This window comes from Myotis lucifugus, unplaced genomic scaffold (assembly GCF_000147115.1).
Source record: "Myotis lucifugus unplaced genomic scaffold, Myoluc2.0 scaffold_383, whole genome shotgun sequence".
NCBI classification, from domain to species: domain Eukaryota; kingdom Metazoa; phylum Chordata; class Mammalia; order Chiroptera; family Vespertilionidae; genus Myotis; species Myotis lucifugus.
In genome coordinates, this window is record NW_005871431.1 from 410,769 (window position 1) to 431,868 (window position 21,100).

General features: G+C 53.3%; 2 protein-coding genes and 1 non-coding gene across 4 annotated transcripts; 2 read left to right on the forward strand and 1 right to left on the reverse strand.

Annotated features, from left to right (window-relative positions):
* The first annotated feature begins 4,575 nt into the window (after positions 1-4,575).
* TRNAN-GUU lies at positions 4,576-4,649 on the forward strand. Its single transcript has one exon. It is a non-coding gene; the product is annotated as a tRNA-Asn (tRNA).
* Positions 4,650-4,815: 166 nt separating this feature from the next.
* On the forward strand, positions 4,816-13,717 carry NDUFS7 (NADH:ubiquinone oxidoreductase core subunit S7). Its single transcript, XM_006101793.3, has 8 exons — positions 4,816-4,918; positions 6,121-6,154; positions 7,235-7,303; positions 7,829-7,946; positions 9,952-10,131; positions 10,205-10,251; positions 11,126-11,214; positions 13,545-13,717. The coding sequence occupies exons 1-8, from the start codon at positions 4,903-4,905 to the stop codon at positions 13,640-13,642; spliced, it is 651 nt and encodes a 216-aa protein (XP_006101855.1). The 5' UTR covers positions 4,816-4,902; the 3' UTR covers positions 13,643-13,717.
* Positions 13,718-14,638: 921 nt separating this feature from the next.
* On the reverse strand, positions 14,639-17,969 carry GAMT (guanidinoacetate N-methyltransferase). Of its 2 annotated transcripts, XM_006101794.3 has the most exons (6): positions 17,398-17,679; positions 16,394-16,539; positions 16,170-16,233; positions 15,770-15,837; positions 15,520-15,630; positions 14,639-14,984 (listed from the first exon to the last, which is right to left on the reverse strand). In XM_006101794.3, exons 1-6 carry the CDS (start codon positions 17,663-17,665, stop codon positions 14,844-14,846), a joined length of 798 nt encoding a protein of 265 aa, XP_006101856.1. In that variant the 5' UTR covers positions 17,666-17,679; the 3' UTR covers positions 14,639-14,843. The 2 variants fall into 2 exon arrangements, with proteins under 2 accessions (XP_006101856.1, XP_023599050.1); XM_023743282.1 differs by lacking the exon at positions 15,520-15,630 and having other exon boundaries at positions 17,398-17,969.
* Between the last annotated feature and the right edge of the window lie 3,131 nt (positions 17,970-21,100).

A 21,100-nucleotide genomic window follows, 5' to 3' on the forward strand; every position in this document is an offset into this window, starting at 1 on the left:
AGGAAGTCACAACCCGCTTACCTGCCAAGGGAGAAATTTCCTAGAAGGCCTGAGAGGTGGTCACTGCCCCTGGGGAAGCCAGTGCCCCTCAGCTGCTTCTCAAGTATGAAGAAGATGGACTTCACCCAGCACAAGGCGGGGCTGCAGCTGGGGCACCCCACCCACCCACACCCTCCTGCACCCACCAGTCTCAATGGTGATGGCATCCCTCCAGTGTTCCGGCAGCTAAGCCTGTATATCTCTTAGAGCAGGCTCTCCCCTCTGTACTGTTGACATGGGGCGGGGGTGGGGGAACGTTCTGGGCACTGGAGGAGGGTTTTTGTTTCTGTTTTTAAAAAAATGTATTTTATTGATTTTTTTACAGAGAGGAAGGGGATAGAGAGTTAGGAACATCGATGAGAGAGAAACATCTATCAGCTGCCTCCTGCACACTCCCTGCTGGGGATGTGCCCACAACCAAGGTACATGCACTTGACCGGAATCAAACCTGGGGCCCTTGAGTCCACAGGCTGACGCTCTATCCACTGAACCAAACTGGTTAGGGTTGGAGGAGGGTTTTGAGCAGCATCCTTGGCCCCTGCCGCTTGCCAGGAGCACCCCCATAAACTGATGGGGATCTTGCTACCTTTCCCTGTCACCATACCTACGGAGGCAGTGACTCCTGCCTGCCCCTCACCCTTTCCCCATGGGCTTTGTCTAGCTAGTTGCTCTAAGCTGCCAGCACCTCTGCTGAGTTTTCTTTGCTGCCCCCTTGTCCTCTCCCAGGACCTCCTGAGACACTTTCCTCCAGCCCAGCCCTCTCCAGCCCAGCCCTCCACTGAATCTCATCCAGACCCTGGGACCCTGCAACCACACAGATGCCTTCCCTATGGTCAGTTGACTCCCAGCACCAACCTCTACAGCAGAGCACTCAACCTCACCCTCAGGGAAGTAGCCATTTTCTACAGAACCACTTCCTGGAAAGGAGATTTCATTGCATGTGTTGGCACCTTTGCAAGTCTGTTACTTCTCTTTAGAAATGATTTTTTTAAAGTAGCATATTCACAGGGTAAGAACCTCAAGCCACAGAGAAGCCTGTCTGCACAATGAACATGGGTCACTCTTGCACCAGGTTCACAACCTGTACTGCCCCACATTTCCTGTGCTCCCTCTCTCCTCCTCCCCCTGTCCCATGTATTTCCTCCCCGCCTCTCCCCTCTCCCCTCTCCCCTCTCCCCTCCCCCCTCCCCCCTCCCCCCTCTCCTTCTCCCCTCTTCCCTCTCCCAGAAGACCTGGGCTCCTGAGGCAGGCTCTTTCTTCCCCTATTTATTGCTGTATAACAAATTGCACCAGATACCCAGGAGTTGGAAACAACATTCTGATTTCTGTGGGTTAGGAATTCAGGAGCAGCTTGGCGGGGAGGCTCTGTGGTCCCCTGAGGTCTCTCTCAGTCAGATGTGAGCCTAGGTTGGGGGCTCAGCTCCCGAGATGCCATGCTCACAGGGTGAGAACTTTGGGGGAAGGGAAACTCAATAAAGGTAGGTGTCCTTAATGTATCCATATTGGTTCAGGAGTTGTGATAATGCATCAAGTCAGTGTAACATGTTAACCACAGGTATGGGGTACATCCTATATAATAAAAGGCTAATATGCAAATTGACAGAATGGGGGAATGACCGGTCGCTATAACACACATTGACCACCAGGGGGCAGACGCTCAATGCAGGAGCTGCCCCCTGGTGGTCAGCTCAGCCAGGAGCCGGCTCAGGGCTGGTGAGCATAGTGGTGGTGGCTGGAGCCTCTCCCACCTCCGCAGCAGCATTAAGGATGTCTGACTGCTGGCTTAGGCCTGCTCCCCACAGGGATCAGGCATAAGCTGTCAGTCGGACATCCCCTGAGGGCTCCTGGACTGCGAGAAGGGATGTCCTCCCCCGTCCTCCCGCCCAGTACACGAATTTCAAATTTCATGTACCAGGCCTCTAGTTGGAACTATAATATCTTTGTAACTTTTCTTTTTTTTAATATATTTTATTGATTTTTTACAGAGAGGAAGGGAGAGGGATAGAGAGTTAGAAACATCGATGAGAGAGAAACATCGATCAGCTGCCTCCTGCACACTCCCCACTGGGTATGTGCCCGCAACCAAGGTACATGCCCTTGACCGGAATCGAACCTGGGACCCTTGAGTCCGCAGGCCGATGCTTTATCCGCTGAGCCAAACCGGTTAGGGCTGTAACTTTTCTATAAATCAAAACCTTGATGTGTCTAAGATACAAAGTCAATTTAAATATGAAAATCCAGCCCTGGCCAGTTTTGCTCAGGAGGCAGTGACCGTTTGCTCAGTGGGTAGAGTGTTGGCCCAAGGACTGAAGGGTCACGGGTTTGATTACTGGCCAACAGTTTATACCTTGGTTGTGGTTCTATCTCTGGCCCTGGTCAGGGTGTGTGCAGGAGGCAACCAAGCCATGTGCCTCTTACGTTGATGTTTCTCTCCCTCTCTTCCCTTCCACTCTCTCTAAAAAAAAAAAAAAAAGAAAAGAAAAGAAAAAAAAGGGAAAAATATTCTCAGGTGAGGATAAAACAACAAAAAAAATAAATATAAAAATCCAACTGCACATCATGGGCAGTTGTGGGAACTACAAGGAAAGGTTATTTGTGCATCTGCCAGAATTTTAGAGTCCTGTCAGAGTGGCCACCCTTTTATTATTATTGTTTTATTTTTTTTATTTTTCAAATTTAAGACAGAAAAAAAAATTGACTTGTTCCACTTATTTAAGTATTCATTGGTTGAGTCTGGTATGTGCCCTGACCAGGGATCAAACTTCACAACCTTGATATGTCAGAACAACGCTCTATCCAGATGGGCTACTCAGTTGGTTTGGCTGCGCCTCATCTACTCTTTCCTCACCTGTGTGTCATCCCTTTAGCAACAGGATTTTGGCCTAAGGCCCACCCCACACCTCTCATTCCCAAGGGACCTTGAGCTCCTTAAGAACAGGGACCAGGCCTTGCTTTGCTCAGTACCAGCACAGAGCAGGGAGTGGTCCTGCTAGGAGACCAGCTCTGTCACTCACCTGCCTTTGCCTGTTTGGGCCTCAGTTTCATCGTACATAAAATGGGCAGAACAGCTACCTAGCAGGATTGTCAAAATGAAATGATATACAAGTGTTCTTGAAATCTATTTTGCCAGTTTTGATGTTCAGTAATGTTTGGTTTTACAATAAACACTGGTTCTAATGCTATCACTTTTTTAAAAAATTGGGTTGCCCTGGCCTGTTTGGCTCAGTGGATGGAGCGTCGGCTTGCGGACTGAAGGGTCCCGGGTTTGATTCCCGCCAAGGGCACATGCCTGGGTTGCGGGCTCGATCCCCAGTGGGGGGCGTGCAGGAGGCAGTCAACAATGATTCGCTCTCATCATTGATGTTTCTATCTCTCTCTCCCTCTCCCTTCCTCTCTGAAATAAATAAAGAAATATATATTAAAAAAAAAGAAAGAAAAAAAATTGGGTTGCACCCTAGCCAGTTTGGCTCAGTGGCTAGTGTCAGCCTGCAAACTGAAAGGTCCCAGGTTTGATGCTAGTCAAGGGCACATGCCCGGGGTTGTGGGCTGATCCTCAGTGGGGGATTTGCAGGAGACAGCTGATCAATGATTCTCATCATGGATGTTTCTATCTCTCTCTCCCTCTTCCTTCCTCTTTATATTAAAAAAAAAAAAAATCGGGTTGCCCTGGCGGGTGTAGCCAGTTGATTGAACATCATCAGCTCCTGCACCCAGGTTTCAGATTCCCGGTCAGGGCACATGCCAGGGTTTCAGGCTCAATCCCAGGTAGGGGGCGTGCAGGAGGCAGCCAATTGATGTTTTCAATCTCTCACATGGATGTTTCTCTCTCCCTTCCTCTCTCTCTAAAAATCAAAAATATTTAAACAAAAAAAACCTAATCATTGATTTTTTAAAAATCGGGTTGATGAAAGGGAACGTTTAGGTTGGAATCATAGTCTTGGAGGTGGGGACAAGGGGTTTTGAGTGCGGGATTTGAGTTCCTTGCTCTGTCCTTCCCACGTTGGCATGAGTGGCAGCCCTGCTCTTCATCTGCAGAACGAGGACACATTCTGGTGAAAGGGGAAACTGCACCAGCTGCGAAAAAGGGTAATGATGCTCCCTGGCGGCCGGCTGGCGTGGCTCAGTGATTGAGCGGCGACCTATGAACCAGGAGGTCACGGTTCGATTCCCAGTCGGGCCATATCCCGGGTTGCAGGCTCATCCACAGTGTGGGGCGTGCGGGAGGCAGCCGATCAATGATTCTCTCTCATCATTGATGTTTCTATCTATCTCTTCCTCTCTGAAATCAAAATATGTTAAAAAAAAGAAAAACACACGATGCTCGGGGGCGCTGAAACGGTCGCCGAAACTCGGGATTGAACCAGGGACCTTTAATCTGCCATCCAGCTCTTTTCCAACTGAGCTTTTCGTGGGGGTGGAAGGGCCCCTATCGTCTTCATTTCGCCCCATTCAGCGGCGCACGTAGGTGTGGTTCGCCCTGCGCTTACCGACCGCGCATGCCTTGTAAGGTCGTGTGTGAAGCAGGACTGCAACTCGGTCTCTGTGGCGCAATCGGTTAGCGCGTTCGGCTGTTAACCGAAAGGTTGGTGGTTCGAGCCCACCCAGGGACGCAATCTTTCTTTTGCCTCTCTGGTGAGGAAAAAATTGTGTGGGCGCCTGCTTTTTTGGAGGCGGACTCCCCTGTCCTTTTATCCCTCGTGGGGCGTTGGGGCCGCACAGTGTGGGGGACGTCCACAGAGGCGGAACGTTCTGAGCCTGGGTTCCGTTTTCCCTCAGCAGCCGAACCGCTTTGGGTGACGGCCCCGGGGACTCGGAGAGCTAAAACGGACGGACTGCAGAGGTTATCTGAAGGCCGAGGCCAAGATGGCGGCGTTGGCGGGTGAGCGGTTCGGAGCGCCTGGGTCAGGGGTCCCTGGGGAAGCTGAGGTCCGGGTAGCGACGCAGGACCCCCCCAGCCTCGGGAGGGCCCCGGAGCGGGCCCTGGAGGAGCCCAAGGGTCGGCCCGGGGAGCTGCCCTGCAAGTTCCCGAGAGAGAGGTGGCCTGAGATTGCAACCCGGACCGGCGGGGAAACTGAGGCCCGGAGGGGTGCCCGGAACAGCAGGCGTCCCACTTGCCTGCTCCTGGGATCTTCGTCCCGAGATTAGTGATTAAACGCACAGGATGAAACCCGCAGGGTTGCAAAGGAAAGCAGTTATCCTGAATTCCAGCGGCAGGTCCGAAGCACTGCCGTGTAGGGATGGGTGAGATGTCTGCAGCCCTGGTGACACCGTTGGGAAACGTCCGTGATTTCTGTTGGTGAAAACCAGGGGTCCTGCCAAAAGGGGTCCTGTGGTTTGTTGGCGACACTCAGGATGGAAAGAAAGGCCCGTTTTCAGTAAGACGGCGACCAAGAGTGTATTTATTCTTTCCCGCGCAAGTTCACAGGCCTGCTGACCTGTGAAGGACATTTACTGGGCTGTCAGTTTATATAAAGCCCTACGTTTTCAGGTGGGGAAACAGGCTCGGAGAGGGGCAGCTCCAACAGGAGTCGGGCTGGGCAGTCAGCCTGCCTTCCGTGCTGGTGCCTGTAGGTTTGTTTACTCAACACACCTCCCAAGGCCGAGGCTGTGGGGAACCTGGAGGCGCTCGCAGTGCCGAGGAGGCAGGCACCACACCAGCAGGCACAGGTGGTGATCGGACCCGGTGCCAGGATCGAGGGGGCCTGGGGGGGGGGGGGCGGGTGCTGCAGTGAAACCGGCCCCTGAGGCGCTGGCCTGTGCACACATGTGGGGCGCAGGGTGCTCCCCGCGGCCGGCATAGCCCGTGGCCGCACCGAGGCAGGGAAGGTGGCCTGGTGAGGAGCCTGGCTTGGCTTCCAGGGGCCGTGGGTTTAAGCAGGGGATTGGCACCACCCGGTTCATATTCTGAAAGACCCCTCTTCACCAAACGTTGGTTAAAGTCGAATTTAGAGAGACCGAGGGTCGAGGGGAGGCAACCAGGCAGGAGGCCCGAGGGGCAAAGACCTGGCTGGCCCAGGCCCTGGGCGTGTGGCCTCTGGTGCTGCCCAAACTCACGCCCGCACCCTGTGGTTCTTTCTGCAGCTCCCGGCCTGCTCCGCCCAGTTCTTGCGCTGCGGTGAGTGCCTGCGTCTGGGTCTCTGGCCCCGGCCTCTATCCAGAGGCCCTGGAAGGGAAGGGGGGTGGGATCAGAGTACCCCTGAGCTGGGAAGGGTGAGCAACTCCGCCGGGTCCTGCCTGCTGATGGTCACACGCGAGCAAGTCTGGCAGCCCTGGGACTGGCAGCTGCTCTCCAGCAGGTGGTGGGCCGGCCCCTCTGTCCATGTTGTGGTAGAGCCTGGGTTTGGACCCTTGTCCACCTGCCCTACCGCCCTCAGGACTCACTTGCTGCCAAAAATAATCAGTGCGTTTGCTCAGGTGACAACCCCATGCGGGCGCCTTCAGGACAGGAAGGCAGGTAGCACGGGGGCCTCGTTAAGGTCAGAGCCTGGAAATCAAACCCCCAGGTCCACAGGATCCGGGACATGACAGATCCAAGGAGAGGGTTTTCCTAGGGGAGAGAAGTCGGGGGCTTTGAGGTGGGCACAGATTTGGGCTGAGTGTGGTTTGGTTTGATAAAGTCTTCCCTAGGGATAAACTACATATTCACCATAAAACAAAGGGAAAAGGGGAAAATGAAAACCAGGCACTTTGTCTCTGGAGGGCCAGATGGTAAATGTCTTTGGCTGTGCAAGCCAGGTGATCTCTGCTGAGACTGCTTAGCGGTGCCTTTGTGAAAACAGCTGCAGACCACACAGAGACAGATGAGTGTGGCTGTGTCAATAAAACTTTATTTACAAAAATAGGTGGCCCTGGCCAGTTTGGGTCAGTGGATAGCACGTTGGCCTGGGGACTGAAGGGTCCTGGATTCGATTCTGGACAAAGAATCGAATCCTTGGTCGCTGCTCGATTCCTGGCCCTGATCGGGGCGCATCCGGGAGGCAATCAATTGATGCTGTCACATTGGTGTTTCTCTCTGTCTCTCCCTCTTTCTTCCACTCTCTCTAAAAATCAGTGGGGAAATATCCTCGGGTGAGAATTAACAAACATAGGTGGAGGGCCGAATTTGGCCACTAGCCCCACCCCTGCTACAGTGCAGCCCCTGTAACAGCATCTCAGGGGCCCCAGGCTCCTCTTCATGTGTGCTCTCTCTCTGCAGCTCCTGCGTGGGTGCAGCTGTTCAGGGACGATGTGTCCATGCCAGTTTGGCTGCTGACAGCCCAAGCAGGTGAGGCCAGCCTTCCCAGTGGCCCGAACACCCTGAAGCACCCACCCACTCCAGCACAGTAGTACCCATGGTTACTCCAGGGCCCCCCACAGCCAGCAGAGCTCTGAGGTCCCTGCCCGTGGAGCTCTGTCCAGACCAGGGGCTGCACATCCCCAATCCAGAAGGGCTTTGCTGAAGAGTGGGTCAGTTGGCCCCTGTTTTCCAGATGAGGACACTGAGTCCCTGAGAAAACAGGGGCCTCTTGGGGCCACAGCCAGGCAGGCTGAGGCACATCCATGCCATCTTTAATTCCTTTGTTTAGCAGACCCAGACCTGGGTACTGAGATGCTGCAGCCCCAGGGTAATCCCTGGCCCCGTGGCTCCTCCCATTACTGCCCTCGCGACCAGCTGTGACCGTAGCTTTGACCTGTGCTCTGCGAGCTGCTCTGTGTTAGGTTACAGGGTAGAGGCTGTGGGGGTAGCCAGCGTTCCTTTCCTGGGACTCCTGCCTGGCTAACACCGCCCTGTGCCATGTCCCATGCCCAGCACGCAGCCTGCCATGTCTAAGGCCGGAGCCGTGGTCGCCAAGCCCAGCTCACTTCCCAGCAGCCGGGGCGAGTATGTGGTGGCCAAGCTGGATGACCTGGTCAACTGGGCCCGCCGGGTGAGCCCCCAACCCTCCTCCGTCTCTCCAACCTCTGCTCTTTGCTTGCACACTGCACATGGACAGCACACACACTCACTGCCCCCGTGGTTCAGGGAGCCCAAGAGGCTCGTGATTATGTCAGGATTCATCCTCTGCACCTCCTACCCCACCAGCTCCTGGCTCTGACATCCCCTCAGTGTCTCTGTCCCGTCCCCTTGTCTCTCCCTCAACCCTTGGTGAGGATTGCCCACTTCCCTTCTATAGTTGTCTTCTGTTCGTGCCTCTTTTTTCTCTTAATGTAAAAGTAATCTTTTTAGCTAGAAAAGTAATGTGTGCTGGAAACAGTAACTCATTCCTGGAAAAAATTTTAAAAGCCTGCCCTGCCCCTAGCATCAGCCACAAAACAGTTTTTGTCTTGTATCCATTCCCTTAAGTCGTGTCCATGGCATGTCTCCCATTGGACATACGTCCTGTCTCCCAAGACAGAGGCTCCTTTCAGTGCCCAAGGGGTGCTGGGCTGGATAGGCCACCTTAACAACCCCTCATTGATGGCTATGCACTAGCACAGTCTTTTGTGTGTCTTTGTGTCTCACACAGCACCACAGCAAACATCCTACTAGAGCAGTGATGGCGAACCTATGACACGCGTGTCAGGTGACACGCGAACTCATTTTTTTGGTTGATTTTTCTTTGTTAAATGGCATTTAAATATATAAAATAAATAGCAAAAATATAAATCTTTGTTTTACTATGGTTGCAAATATCAAAAAATTTCTATATGTGACACGGCACCAGAGTTAAGTTAGGGTTTTTCAAAATGCTGACACGCCGAGCTCAAAAGGTTCGCCATCACTATACTAGAGCCTCCAGCTCCATGACAGAGATGTCCACTGTAGCCTTGTTTATGACTGAACACCCAGAAATGAGGTCAGGGTCAGACTGTGAGTGCCTGCGTCTCAGGTGCTCAGTCAGTCAGGTGGCCTAGCCATGTTGGGCAACACTTGTACTGTCCCCTGCACTAGCACAGTAGTAGGGCAGTGGGGGCTACTTTGTAGTCCCAGATTCGATGCAGAGCAGCAGAGAAGGTCTAGCCAAGGAGCACGGCTGTGGGGAAATCAGACACCAAACAGATAAGGAGTCAGACGGTGCTCAAGGCCATCCAGGAGGACTTCCTGGAGGAATCGGCATTTGGAGTTCTTGGACACCAGGGGTGTCCGGAACAAGATCCTCAGAGTTAGGCCTATGCCACATGTGGCTGCCAGGCACTCAGAGCAGCAAGTGCCCACATTGGAAGGATGGGGTTTAGGATGTACTAGGTTACATCAATGGTATTAAAACTAATTTTACCTTTTTAAAAAATTTATTTGTTTTTTAAAAATTTTATTGATTTCAAAGAGGAAGGGAAAGGGGGAGAGAGAAACATCAATTGATCAGCTGCCTCCTGTATGCCCCCTACTGGGGATTGAGACCAGAACCCAGGCATGTGCCCTTGACCAGAATTGAACCTGGGACCATTCAGTCCGCAGGACGACGCTCTATCCACTGAGCCAAACTGGCTAGGGCTGTTTTTTATTTTTTTAGAGGGAGGAAGGGAGAAGGAGAGAGAAAGAGAAACATTGATGCAAGAGCTGAACATCTATCAGCTGCCTCCTGCATGTCCCCTACTGGGGATCAAGCCTGCAACGCAGGCATGAACTGGCAACCTTTCCATGCACGGGATGATGCCCAACAAACTGCCCACACTGGCCAGGACACGTGGCTATTGGCAAGTGCTGACCCACAGGCCTAGCTCCCTTCACCTTCTCATCGGGCAGCCCTGGGCTTTGGCAGGCAGCAAGCTCAGGCTAGGACTGAGGGGCCTGGAGGACACGGGGTTGCTGTGCGGGGAAGAGGGTGGGGAATAGCTGATGTGTCGTTTTTTAAGAAAGGCTAGAAATCTGTTTTTCTATGTGAAATTGCCCAGTTTCTTTAAACATGATGGGCCAACTGTCCACTCACGGGTTGACCACCCTGGCCCCCTCAGAGTTCCCTGTGGCCTATGACCTTCGGCCTGGCCTGCTGTGCAGTGGAGATGATGCATATGGCAGCACCCCGCTACGACATGGACCGCTTTGGCGTGGTCTTCCGAGCCAGCCCACGCCAGTCAGATGTCATGATTGTGGCCGGGACACTCACCAACAAGATGGCCCCTGCACTCCGCAAGGTAGGCCTGGCCGGGACCCCACCCCTCCACCGCCCAGGATTGAGCTGCACACAGACCCTGTCGTCTCTTCCAGGTCTATGACCAGATGCCAGAGCCTCGCTATGTTGTGTCCATGGGGAGGTGAGTTCCAGTGAGGCTGGGGGCCATAATCTGGCTCCAGGGACGAGACATACCTATGACACACGGTTGTGTTTCCCCCCAGTGTTTTATCTGGGCTTCTGTCTGGTCAAGGTCATGGAGGTATAATTTATACTCAGTAAAATCCCACACCTGCAGGGAGCCGAATAGTGACTCTGACACTCTGCTGTGTAGACTACCCCCTCCCCAGAATGTCCCTTCCTGTGGGTTACTATTGCTCTCACCCCAACAGCCCTCTGATTTGTCTGTTTCTTTATGAATACATACATGCTATCACCCTTTTAGACAGTGTACATTCTCTTTGCCTTTTTAACTTGTAGTCATTCTCTCCATTGTTAAAACCTGTTTAATCAGTTAATTTTTTTTGTTGAGATAGAAGTCACATAACAGAAAGTTCACCCTTTTAAAGTGTGCAGTTCAGTGGGCTTTAATGCAGTCACAATGTGTAAAACTATCCCAACTGTCTAGTTCCAGATGATTCCATTATCCCACAATAGCCCCGTCCCCCCATCAGCACTCACCTCCCACCCTCTTCCCCAGCCCCTGGCAACCACACCCGTTTCCTGTCCTGTGCCTGTTCTGGACATTTCCTATAAAGGGAATCACACACTGTGTGGCCTTTTGAGCCTGGCTCCTCACTGAGCATCATGTTTTCAAGGTCCATCCATTCATTTCTGTTCTACCTGGTCTCAGGTGGCTGTTGTCTTTCCTATGACTTCATATCCCTTCTTGTCATTTTTGGCAGGCTAGGCACCTGCCTGCAGTGGAAGGCAGGTGTGGGTTAGGGAAAGGGCCCTGAGGAGGGAGCAAGGCCAGGATGGCCAGCGAGGCCCTCACACCACTCTTCCCACTCCAGCTGCGCCAACGGAGGAGGTTACTACCACTACTCGTACTCCGTCGTGAGGGGCTGTGACCGCATCGTGCCTGTGGACATCTACGTCCCAGGTAAGTCCGCTGCCTTGACTCTGGGCAACCGGGCCTTCAGGTCCCCACAAAGGAGTCCCAATACCCTATAGACATGGTGGGCTCTCCCTGTTTTAAGAATGAGCAGATTTGGCCTGGCTGACATGGCTCAGTGGTTGAGCATTGACCTATGAACCAGGAGGTCACAGTTTGATTCCAAGTCAGGGCATGTAGGAGGCAGCCAATCAATGATTCTCTCTCATTGATGTTTCTATCTCTCTCTCCTTCTCCTTACCTCTCTGAAATAAAAAAAATGTATGTTTTTGAAGAAAAAAAAGAGCAGATTTGGGTCTAAGAAGAGTGACACCCCATTCTTTCCTTTTTGTCGTTTCTTCATGGGCTCCCCAGTTTCATCCAGATGTTGGACCAGGCCAACATCAAAAGGGTTAGGTTGAGCTGTACAAAATTGCTGATATTTGGCCATTTTTAAGCTACAGTTTTATATGATTCCACCTAATAGAAACCAAACCCAATAAATGCAATTAAAAAACAGAAAAAAGTTCCTGGAGGACATGAATAGCGTCTGCGAGGTCTCATACTCATGATGGGTGGTGAGACCCCACCCTGCTTAGACCCAGGGTCATCAGGGTGTCCAAGTTCAGCAAATAAAAATGCAGGGACCCAGTTAAATTTGAATGTCAGAGAAACAATGAATAATATCTTTTTCATTATAAATGTATCCCATGATATTTGGGATATAGTTATACTAAAAAAAAGTATCAGTGGTTTGTCTGAAGTTTACATGTAACTGGGTGTCTTTATTGTATCAAACTATCCTGCAGAAGTCCCTCCTCACCGCGCCAATCAGCAGGGGGTGGCCTCCTGGGCATGTGCTGGCACCTCCCAAAGGCAGAGAAACAGGTTTCCACATTGGATTAGAGCTCATTGGAAAATGGCATTGATTTGTTTAACATTCTGCAAATATTTATTTTTAATCTTGAACATCAGATTCTTTTCTTTTTATTTAAATACTAGTAGCCCTGCGCACGAATCTGCGCCAGTAGCTCGCTGCCGCCCTCCAGTAGCTCTCCACCTGCTGCCTCAACCTCCTGTAGCTCCCCCCCCCATAGCTTGCTGCCCTGCCCCCTCCTGTAGCTCTCCGCTGCCTCGCTGCCCCACCCTCCTGCTGATCCGTGATCCAGTTGTTAATCGGTCGGTTACACTTCACGGGGTAACAGCCATTTGCATATTACATCTTTATTATATAGGATATTTTTGTTGATTTCAGAGAGGAAGGGAGAAGGAGAGAAAGATAGAAACATCAATGATGAGAAAGAATCATTGATTGGCTGCCTCTGGCACGCCCCACACTGGAAATCGAGCCCGCAACTGGGGCATGTGCCCTGACTGGGAATCGAACCATCATCTCCTGGTTCACAGGTTGATGCTCAACCACTGAGCCAGACCAGCTGGGCTGCAAATATTGAGTGCATTTTCTAGGCCTGGGCCTGGCTTGAGCAGCACTGGGCCCTAGAAAGGTCCCATCACCAGACCAGGCCCTGGGGAACCAGGTTGGGGGGATGGAGCCTGACACAGACGTGCCCCGCCCCACCTATTGTGTAAGACTTTGAAAGATGCATAGAAGTCTATCTTGCAGGCTTGTTAACCTTGACCAGGAGCCAGACCCTTGGTCAGTCACTGCTTGTTTGACCCATGACCTCAGGCAAATCTCTCCAAGCCTCAGTTTCCCCATCTATCAAATGGCCATTGTGATCCTACTGTCAGGCACTGAGCACCCCAGAGTCAGCTGGAAGTAAATGACTGTGACAGTTCTTCATCCAGCCTCCCGAGGTGGCGGGCCTGTCAGGTCCTGGCATGTCCTCCAGGTGGCAAAGTGTCTCTCTGCTTCTTCCACCTGAGACACTCGGGATGGAGACTGTGAGGACTGTTTCTCTGGGAGTTTCCTTCTCAGTCTGTGAGCCGCCCCGCCCTGCCCACCTTGCTGGCTACTTCCATTGATGGGCCAAACTATCCACCCCCTTCCTGCATTCTTTGGATGCTGGGGTGAGGGTCCTCAGCCCTCCCCACCATGGGAAGGCGTCAACCAGCCCTTAGCCCACCTGCAGCTCCCAGGTCACTCTTCCTAGGGCCCTTGGTAGCCCAGGCCTTTCTGCTCCTTGTGCCGGTAGTTGCTGCCCCCAGCCGGACCCTTTGACCTTCCTTCCGTTTCATGTGCCCTTTGCCAGGCAGCAGGGAGAGGGGTGGTGCCCCAGTAGGGCCCAGATCCAGTCACTGGTCAAGGGCTCCTGGCAGAGCCAGAGCTGTGGGCTCCCTCCCCATGGGCAGACACTGAGGCAAGGTCCCACCCCCAGGCTGCCCACCTACCGCCGAGGCCCTACTCTATGGCATCCTGCAGCTGCAGAAGAAAATCAAGCGCGAGAAGAGACTCAAGATCTGGTACCGAAGGTAGTGCCACCCGACTGACACCCTGTATCCTCTTCGTCATCCTGAGAGATGGTCAATAAACCTGAGAAACCCACTGGCATGGAAGCCTGCCCTCAGTGTGTATGGGCAGGGGCTCTTGGGAAGTAGAGGTGCCCACAGGGCAGAGTACCCCTTGTGCTGGGTGTAGGTGGGCGAGTGCTTCCTTGGTCAGGGTCAGTCCTTAGAGATGCTGAGGCCCTGGAGGCAGGTGGCTCGGTCCACATCAGCCCCTCTTAGGGGCCTTACACCTCGTCTCCTAAGGCCCCACCGTGAGGAAGGAGAACCCAGAGCATCCCCTGGAGCCAGGTGGGGGCTGGGCTGCCTCTGCACTGAGACTGAAGGGGATGTTGAGTCAGAGGAAACGAGACAGTGGGAGAGTGTCAGGCCTCAGCAAATGACACTGCACTTCACGAGTGGCTGAGGGACCTGTGAGTCCAGATGTAAAAATGTTGCTTTATTTTGAAGTTCAGCCTGACTTGGTGGGACCAGAAAATCCTCCTCAGTAGCCTGAGGACCTGGGCCTAGAGCTGCTACCCTCCTTGCAGTCCTGACCTAGTTCTGGACCCCAGGTGCCAAGCACAGGGAAGGGAGGGGCAACCGCCCTGGATGGCTGAGGGACAGGACCACAGGTGATTGATTGGTGATGTCTCCTTTGGGCAGGATTGGGTTCACCGACTTGTACACAATGGAGCATATAGCTCACGGATCAGCAGATGCTCCTCATCATATAGCTTGCCCACTGAAAGTCCAATAACAGATTGCTTTTTTTAAAATATGTTTTTATTGATTTTAGAGAGAGGGGGAGATAGAAATAGAAACATTGATGAGAAACACCCCTCCGCTGGCTTGCACACCCCCTACTGGGGTTTGAGCCTACAACCCGGGCATGTGTCCTAACCAGGAATCTTGGTGCATGGGACACTCCAATTGATTGACACAAGCCGTGCAACAAATTTTTCTTTTTGGAGGAGTGAGAGCACACTTTTGCAATGTGTGCTGATTGGCCAGCTTAGTGTTACATTTATTTCATCCCTGTGACCCCAGAAGAAGGCTGATACTGGTACTCTTGCAGAGATTAGGGAAGGTAGCTGGGGTCTTACAGCTGGTGCTGCTTCAACTAGAAGCTGGGCTGAAGCCAGAGCCTGAGCTCCTGGCCATGAAGGCACTCAGAGGGTGGTGCACCAGACTTAGTGCTTGGTGACCAGGGGTGTGATCATCTGGGGAAAGGCATAGTAGCGGCAGTCAGCAGGCGGGACCAGCTCCATCACCTGTGTGTGGATGTTCTCCCGGCGGAAGCCCGACTCCAGCAGCGCCGGCACTTGTGTCTCCTGAGACAGGGAAGCGCCAGGTTATGTCCAGGCTCTGAGGACTCACACACGCACACCAGGTGCCTACCCTTCTTTGCACAGCATTGTTAATACCAAGGCCCCAGGGCTGCAGTAGCCTCTACCCCAGGCCCAAATGCTGAGACAACATGGGAGCCCAGGTCTGAGTGGCAGTCTCCGGGTGTCTAAACTCGGGCAGCAGCTTCCTGGCTGTCACAGGCCATCACCAGGCTGCCCAACTGCTCCCCCTAGCAAGCAGAGGCAGAGTTTGGTCAAAGGCCCTGCACTAACAGGGGCACCCTGGGTAGAGGAAGGCCTAAGTGAGGAGTATGGGGCCTGTCAGCCAGGTGGAGAGCTTGGGTTGAGACCTATGTCCCAAGGGCACTGGGGAGTACCTGCCTGATTTCCACACAGAGCACACAATCCACCTAAGAGCAGTCGGAAGCAAGGGACCTTCTCAGTCCAAGGTGACTGCAGCTGCCTCCCCAACCTGCCCGGGTGGGTGGGGGAAGGGAGGCGGGGAGCTAGGCTGCTGCACCTCAAACATGGTACTGATGTTGGAGTACTTGGACTTCATCAATTCCCCCCAGGAGGTGAGGTTGCAGTAGGTGAGGATGCCCCCAGGCTTCAGCAGGCGAAAAGCATGGCCCTGAGGGGGGGACAGAGGTGGGGAGGAAGATCAGAGAACCAAGTGGAAGGAGGGGCGCCCTGTGTGGGTGGCAGATGCCCCCACCCAGCTGAACTCCCATGCTGGTGGCTGCAGACCCTATCCCTCCGTGAGGTCCTACCCTGATGAAATTGAACTGGTGCGTGTGCCAGGTTTCCTCAGACAGCGGATACGTGTCGTACAGGATCCCTGCGTGGGAGGATGGAAGTCACATGGTCAGAGCCAGGGGCAGCCACACCAGGACAATGGCTCCACACCAAGGTGGAACTTGAACATGGCCCAGGAACCCCAGCAGCCATCCCCAAGTTCACTATGCTGCCACCACCTCTAGGTGTCATGTGCAATTCAGCGATTCCTTTAGGTATCCTGCCGAGTGTCAGGTCTGTGTGTGTGTACCCCCTTCCCAGACTCAGTTGGCCCAGTGACATGTCAGCCCCTGTGTTCTTTAAAAGGTCCCTCAGCAAGTGAGGAGGAGATTCAGGCAGAGGCTCCCCCTCACCCAGTACCCAGAGTCCCCTCACCATCAAAGTGACCATCTGGTAGGGTGGGTGCCACCTCTTCCCACAGGCCTTTCAGGGGAACCACCTTGAAGTAGGGGAGAAAAAGAAGGCTGAGGATCAGAGGGATCCCCAGGACTTCTCTGCTGTAAGAAGGAGGGCAGAGGAACTCCCACGGAGGATACTCCCCCCATCCCATGCCCGAGACTGCCCAGGAGTGGGAGGGGGCCTGCAGGCAGAGGTAGCACCTTGTGTGGCTGCCGCTGGGCCCAGTCCTGGAGCCGCTGGAAGACACCGTCGTTGCACTCAATGATCCAGTGCTCATCGATGGCAGCTTCCTGCACCTTGGTTGCTGCGATGGCCATGCCAAAGCCCACCTCCAGGACCCGGCCCCCTGGACACAGAAAAGGCGGGGGCTGGGGAGACTATCTAGACGAGGAGGCTCAGGGGCAGCGCCTTGGCACAGAGAAACTAGGGCAGGAGGGCACAGCAGACATAGGGACACAGTGGCCCTGAGAGGGAACAGTGTGGGCCCTGGCCAGCGGCCAAAAAGGGATGACCTGCCAGGGAGGCAGCAGAGCAGCTTTTGGGTCGGGTATTTGCGGGGGGAGGAGTCAAAACCTGGACTTTGAACCTGATTCTGGCTGTGTACACCAGTGGCACTGATGGCATGCCACTGGTGCAGCTTATCTTTTGGTTACTTTTCTCTCCCCCTCCCACCGTCCCCACAATGAAGTTCACAAGAGAAGGGCCTGGAACAATTGGGGTAGGGGTGGGGGGTGGTACCCACTGCACTACAGCCAGAGGCCTACAGGCCACGAACCCAGCCCTTGGGGGACCTGAGCACTCTTAGTGCCCTGACACCGGAGGGCAGAGTCACCCCGTCACAGCTGTCTCCCAGCCTCAGCTTTCCCAGAGCTATTCTTAGCTGGGGCGGGTGGGGTGTCCAGTCCAAGGACGCTCCCCACGTGCGTCTGGGCAGCGACCTCCGCCAGGCCCCCTGTTCCTGATCTCAGGGGGATGGGGGGGCCGGCACCTCATTTCTCCTGGAGAGGAAGTTCTCGATACTTAGGGGGCGCCTACTGAGTGCATGCCCCGTGCCTGTAGCACCCCTTTTAGTTCCCCATTGTCGTCCCCCAGTAGCAGCCCCATTCTCCAGGCTAGGAAAGAGGCAAGGAGAGGCTCCGATGCGCATCAGCCAGAGAGCTGGCTGGCATGGGCCTGGTCACCCTCGGCCCGGACGCAGAGCTACCTCTGGAGGCGGCGGCGGCCGCCAACGCGTGCATGTAGGGAGTCTCCCAGCGCTCCATCACTGGCTTGCCCAGGATCTGCAGGTGCATGTCCGACGCGTCGTAGGACGCGGGCGCCGCCAGCCACGCAGGCCTGCAGTTCTCTCCAGGCACGAAGATGGGGGTCGCGGCGGGGGCGCTCATATTGCAGGCGGACGGGCAATCCTGACTCTGCTCCCGAGGCGAAGGGTTGGTCCCTGCAGAGCCTTCTGGGCCGGAGGGTGTGACCATGACTGGCGGGGGCGTGGCCGAGGGCGTGAGGTGTTGAGGACCCGCCTGGAACCCGTGAGCGGACTGCACTGCGCGAAGACTCCAGTGCCCTCTAGCGGCCGTAGAGCAGAAGACGGCTTCACATGGGTCGGGTCCCGCTCTTCGCTGAACCTCCAGCGCCTGCTGGCGAACTAGGCACAGCAGCTGAGAGCCCTCAAGGTCTGTAGCCTCGCCTTTTCACTCTCCTGTCTCAATTTCCTCATCTGTCACTGCCGCAGAAAAGCCCCCTTTCCTTGCTGGGGTGGGAGGATCTAATGATTTTCCTGGCGCTGTTGGAAGTGCTTTAGGTATTTTTAAAAAATCATTCAGCCCTAGCCGGTTTGGCTCAGTGGATAGAGCGCCAGACTGCGGACTGAAGGGTCGCAGGTTCGATTCCAGTCAAGGGTATGTACCTTGGTTGCAGGCACATCCCCAGCAGGGGGTGTGCAGGAGGCAGCTGATCGATGTTTCTAACTCTATTCCTCTCCTTTCCTCTCTGTAAAAAATCAATAAAATATTTTTTTAAATCATTCAATCTTCAGAGATGTCGCAGTGGGTTTTTATTGTCCTCATGTCGCAGATGGGTAAACTGAGGCACCGAGAGGTACAGCCAGCAGTCTCATGGCCATGGATGTGGGTGGGTGAGGACTCAGGATTAGAACCCTGATAGTCCCCACTTCGACCACATGCTGAGCTGCCTCTCCTCTTTCAGGAGCTCACTTCACATCCCCATAAGCTGGTGGTCACCCAGGATCCTGATGGGCGTGATCACCATGCAGAGGCTTGCAGTTCTGGGGACCCAAATGTGATCCCAGCAGCCTGCTGTCCCTTACACCCAGGAAGTTGGATAGTGCAGCCCTGCCGGGACATGGGATTGAGGCCTTGTCCCAGCCCAGGGCAGCCCCTTGAAGTCAGCTGCATCTTCTGCCTGCCTGCCTGGGACCTACCCACAAGCACTCGCCTGTAATGTGGCTTCCCTTTTCCAATTCTTTGCACATCAGGCCATGAGCCCTAAACACTCCATTCCTGCCTTCCCACTGAAAAACTGAGGCCCAGAGACGCTGTGGTCACAGGGTTTGAACCCAGGCAGCATCTTCTTTATTTTTTAAAATATATAAACATATCTTTATTTTTATTTTAGCAAGAGAGTAAGGGGAGAGACATCAATTTGTTGTTCCACTTTTTTTGCTTGATTGTTTTTTGTTAATCCTCACCTGAGGATAGTTTCCCATTGATTTTTAGGGAAAGTGGAAGAGAGAGCCAAAGAAAGAGAGAAATATGGATGTGAGATAAACACATCGATTAGTTGCCTCCTGCACGCTCCCCAACCAGGGCCAGGGCTGGGGAGGAGCCTGCAACCAAGGTACGTGCCCTTGACCAGAATTGAACCCAGGACCCTTTGGTCCACAGGCCGACACTCTATCCACTGAGCCAAACTGTCTAGGGCTGTTCCACTTATTTATCCATTCATTGGTTGATTCTTGTATGTGCCCTGACGGGGGATCAAACCTGCAACCTTTGAGACAGTGCTCTAACTAACCAACTGAACTACACGACCAGGGTAGCCTCTTAAACAGTTCTCGAGTTTGGTCACTTCCCTGCATCTCTGTGACCATCTCTCATAGTCCTGACTGACAGCTTCAGACTACTCCCCACAACCCCTGCCCACCATCTGCAAAGTGCTCCTGTGTCACTCCTGCCTCCGGGCCTTTGCACATGCTCTTCCCTTGACCTGGACAGCTTCTCCTTTCTCCTGACTTGGTGTGGGCATCATGCTTGAGCCCATACCTCCTCTGGAAGGCCCCCAAGTCCCCCCAGGCTCTCTTATCTCTGAGTACTTCTCCTTGGCATTTCTCTAACTGAAGGTATTTATTTCTTCATGGCTCTATTGTCTGTCTGATGGGCTTGGTGCATAGAAAGTACCTGCTTGATAAATCCTGAGGGCACATTGGGATCTAATATAGTCTAGATATAACAACTCTGATTTCACAAGAATCTCGGGAGTGGGCAGGATGAGTGGATGCCATCAGACATCTGGGTTGGTCTCATGCTGCTTTTTGCCTCACATGAGTCCTTTTGGTCTGGTTTCCCCATCACCAGCCACCACCATGGGCACCAGGATGGACACTTTGTGGGCCTATATTCCAACATCTTGTGCTGCCCAAAGGGCATGTCCCAGGATGCTCCCGTGTGCATCCCGTGTAAATAGGTGGCACTCGTTAAATGTCACCCAACTCAAGGAATACCCTGGAATGCCTGCCTGAGACAGGAGGAGGCTGTATTCATTAGCACTTGCTATGGAACAAATCACCCCAAATGTAGCCGCTAAAACAAGGCACATTTATGAGCTCAGTTTCTATAGGTCAGGAATCCAGGTGCAGCTCAGCTCAGTCTTCTGCTTCTCAACGTCTCACAGGCTGCAGTCAAGGTGCCGCTGGTGCTGAGGACTCATCTGAAGGCTCAGCCAAGGAAGGGTCCTTTCCAAGCTCACCCACTGGGTATTGGCAGCATTCCGTTCCTTTGGGGCAATGGGCCCCAGGCCTGAGTTCTCGGCCATGTGGGCCTCCCCAGTGTGACAATGGGCTTCATCAGAGCCAGAAAGAGAGAGCCTGCTAGCAACAAGAACTGGCACCCTTTAAAAAATATTTTTATTGATTTCAGAGATGAAAGGAGAGGGAGAGAGAGATAGAAACATCAATAATGAGAGAGAATCATTGATTGGCTGCCTTCTGCACACCCCCTACTGGGGATTGAGCCCGCAACCTGGACATGTGCCCTTGACCAGAATCAAACCTGGGACCCTTCAGTCCGTGGGCCATTGCTCTATCCACTGAGCCAAACCAGCTAGGGCAAGAACTGGCACCCTTTATGAACTCGTAAGCAACAAACTCCAGCAGGTGTTAGGTGAAAAGGCAGGGTGGAGGGGAAATGTAGAGTGTGCCACACTGTGTGACAGGTGTGTGTGTGTGTGTGTGTGTGTGTGTGTGTAGACTGGAGCATTGTCTCACATAGATTGCCCTGGGAGGACACTCAAGGATCTGGTCATCATTGACAGGGCACTGTGAGGGGAGATTTTAACCTGGGTACACATTTATTGTGGTAAAACACACGTAACATAAAATTCATCATCTTGCCCTTACTAGTGTAGCTAAGTTAGTTAAGTATCATTCCTTGCACCAAGCAGTCACCAGTTTGATTCCAGGTCAGGGCACATGCCCAGGTTTCTGGCTTGATCCCCAGTAGGGGGCATGCAGGAGGCAGTTGATTGATGTTTCTCTCTCTCTCTCCCTCTCCCTCTCTCTCTAAAATCAATAAAAACATTTTTTAAAAAATTTACCATCTTTTTTAAAAATATATTTTTATTGATTTCAGAGAGGAAGGGAGAGGGAGAGAGAGATAGAAACATCAATGATGAGA

Excerpts from the sequence above, each read along its gene's own strand:
- NDUFS7 (XM_006101793.3), top strand. Across the intron at positions 7,304-7,828 it reads GCTGCTGACAGCCCAAGCAG|CACGCAGCCTGCCATGTCTA; the intron begins GTGAGGCCAGCC and ends TCCCATGCCCAG. Across the intron at positions 10,252-11,125 it reads TATGTTGTGTCCATGGGGAG|CTGCGCCAACGGAGGAGGTT; the intron begins GTGAGTTCCAGT and ends TTCCCACTCCAG.
- GAMT (XM_006101794.3), bottom strand. The coding sequence starts at position 17,665 with ATGGTCACACCCTCCGGCCCAGAAGGCTCTGCAGGGACCAACCCTTCG. Across the intron at positions 16,540-17,397 it reads GGCCGCCGCCGCCTCCAGAG|GGGGCCGGGTCCTGGAGGTG; the intron begins GTAGCTCTGCGT and ends TTCTGTGTCCAG. Across the intron at positions 16,234-16,393 it reads CCCAGCGGCAGCCACACAAG|GTGGTTCCCCTGAAAGGCCT; the intron begins GTGCTACCTCTG and ends CCCTACTTCAAG.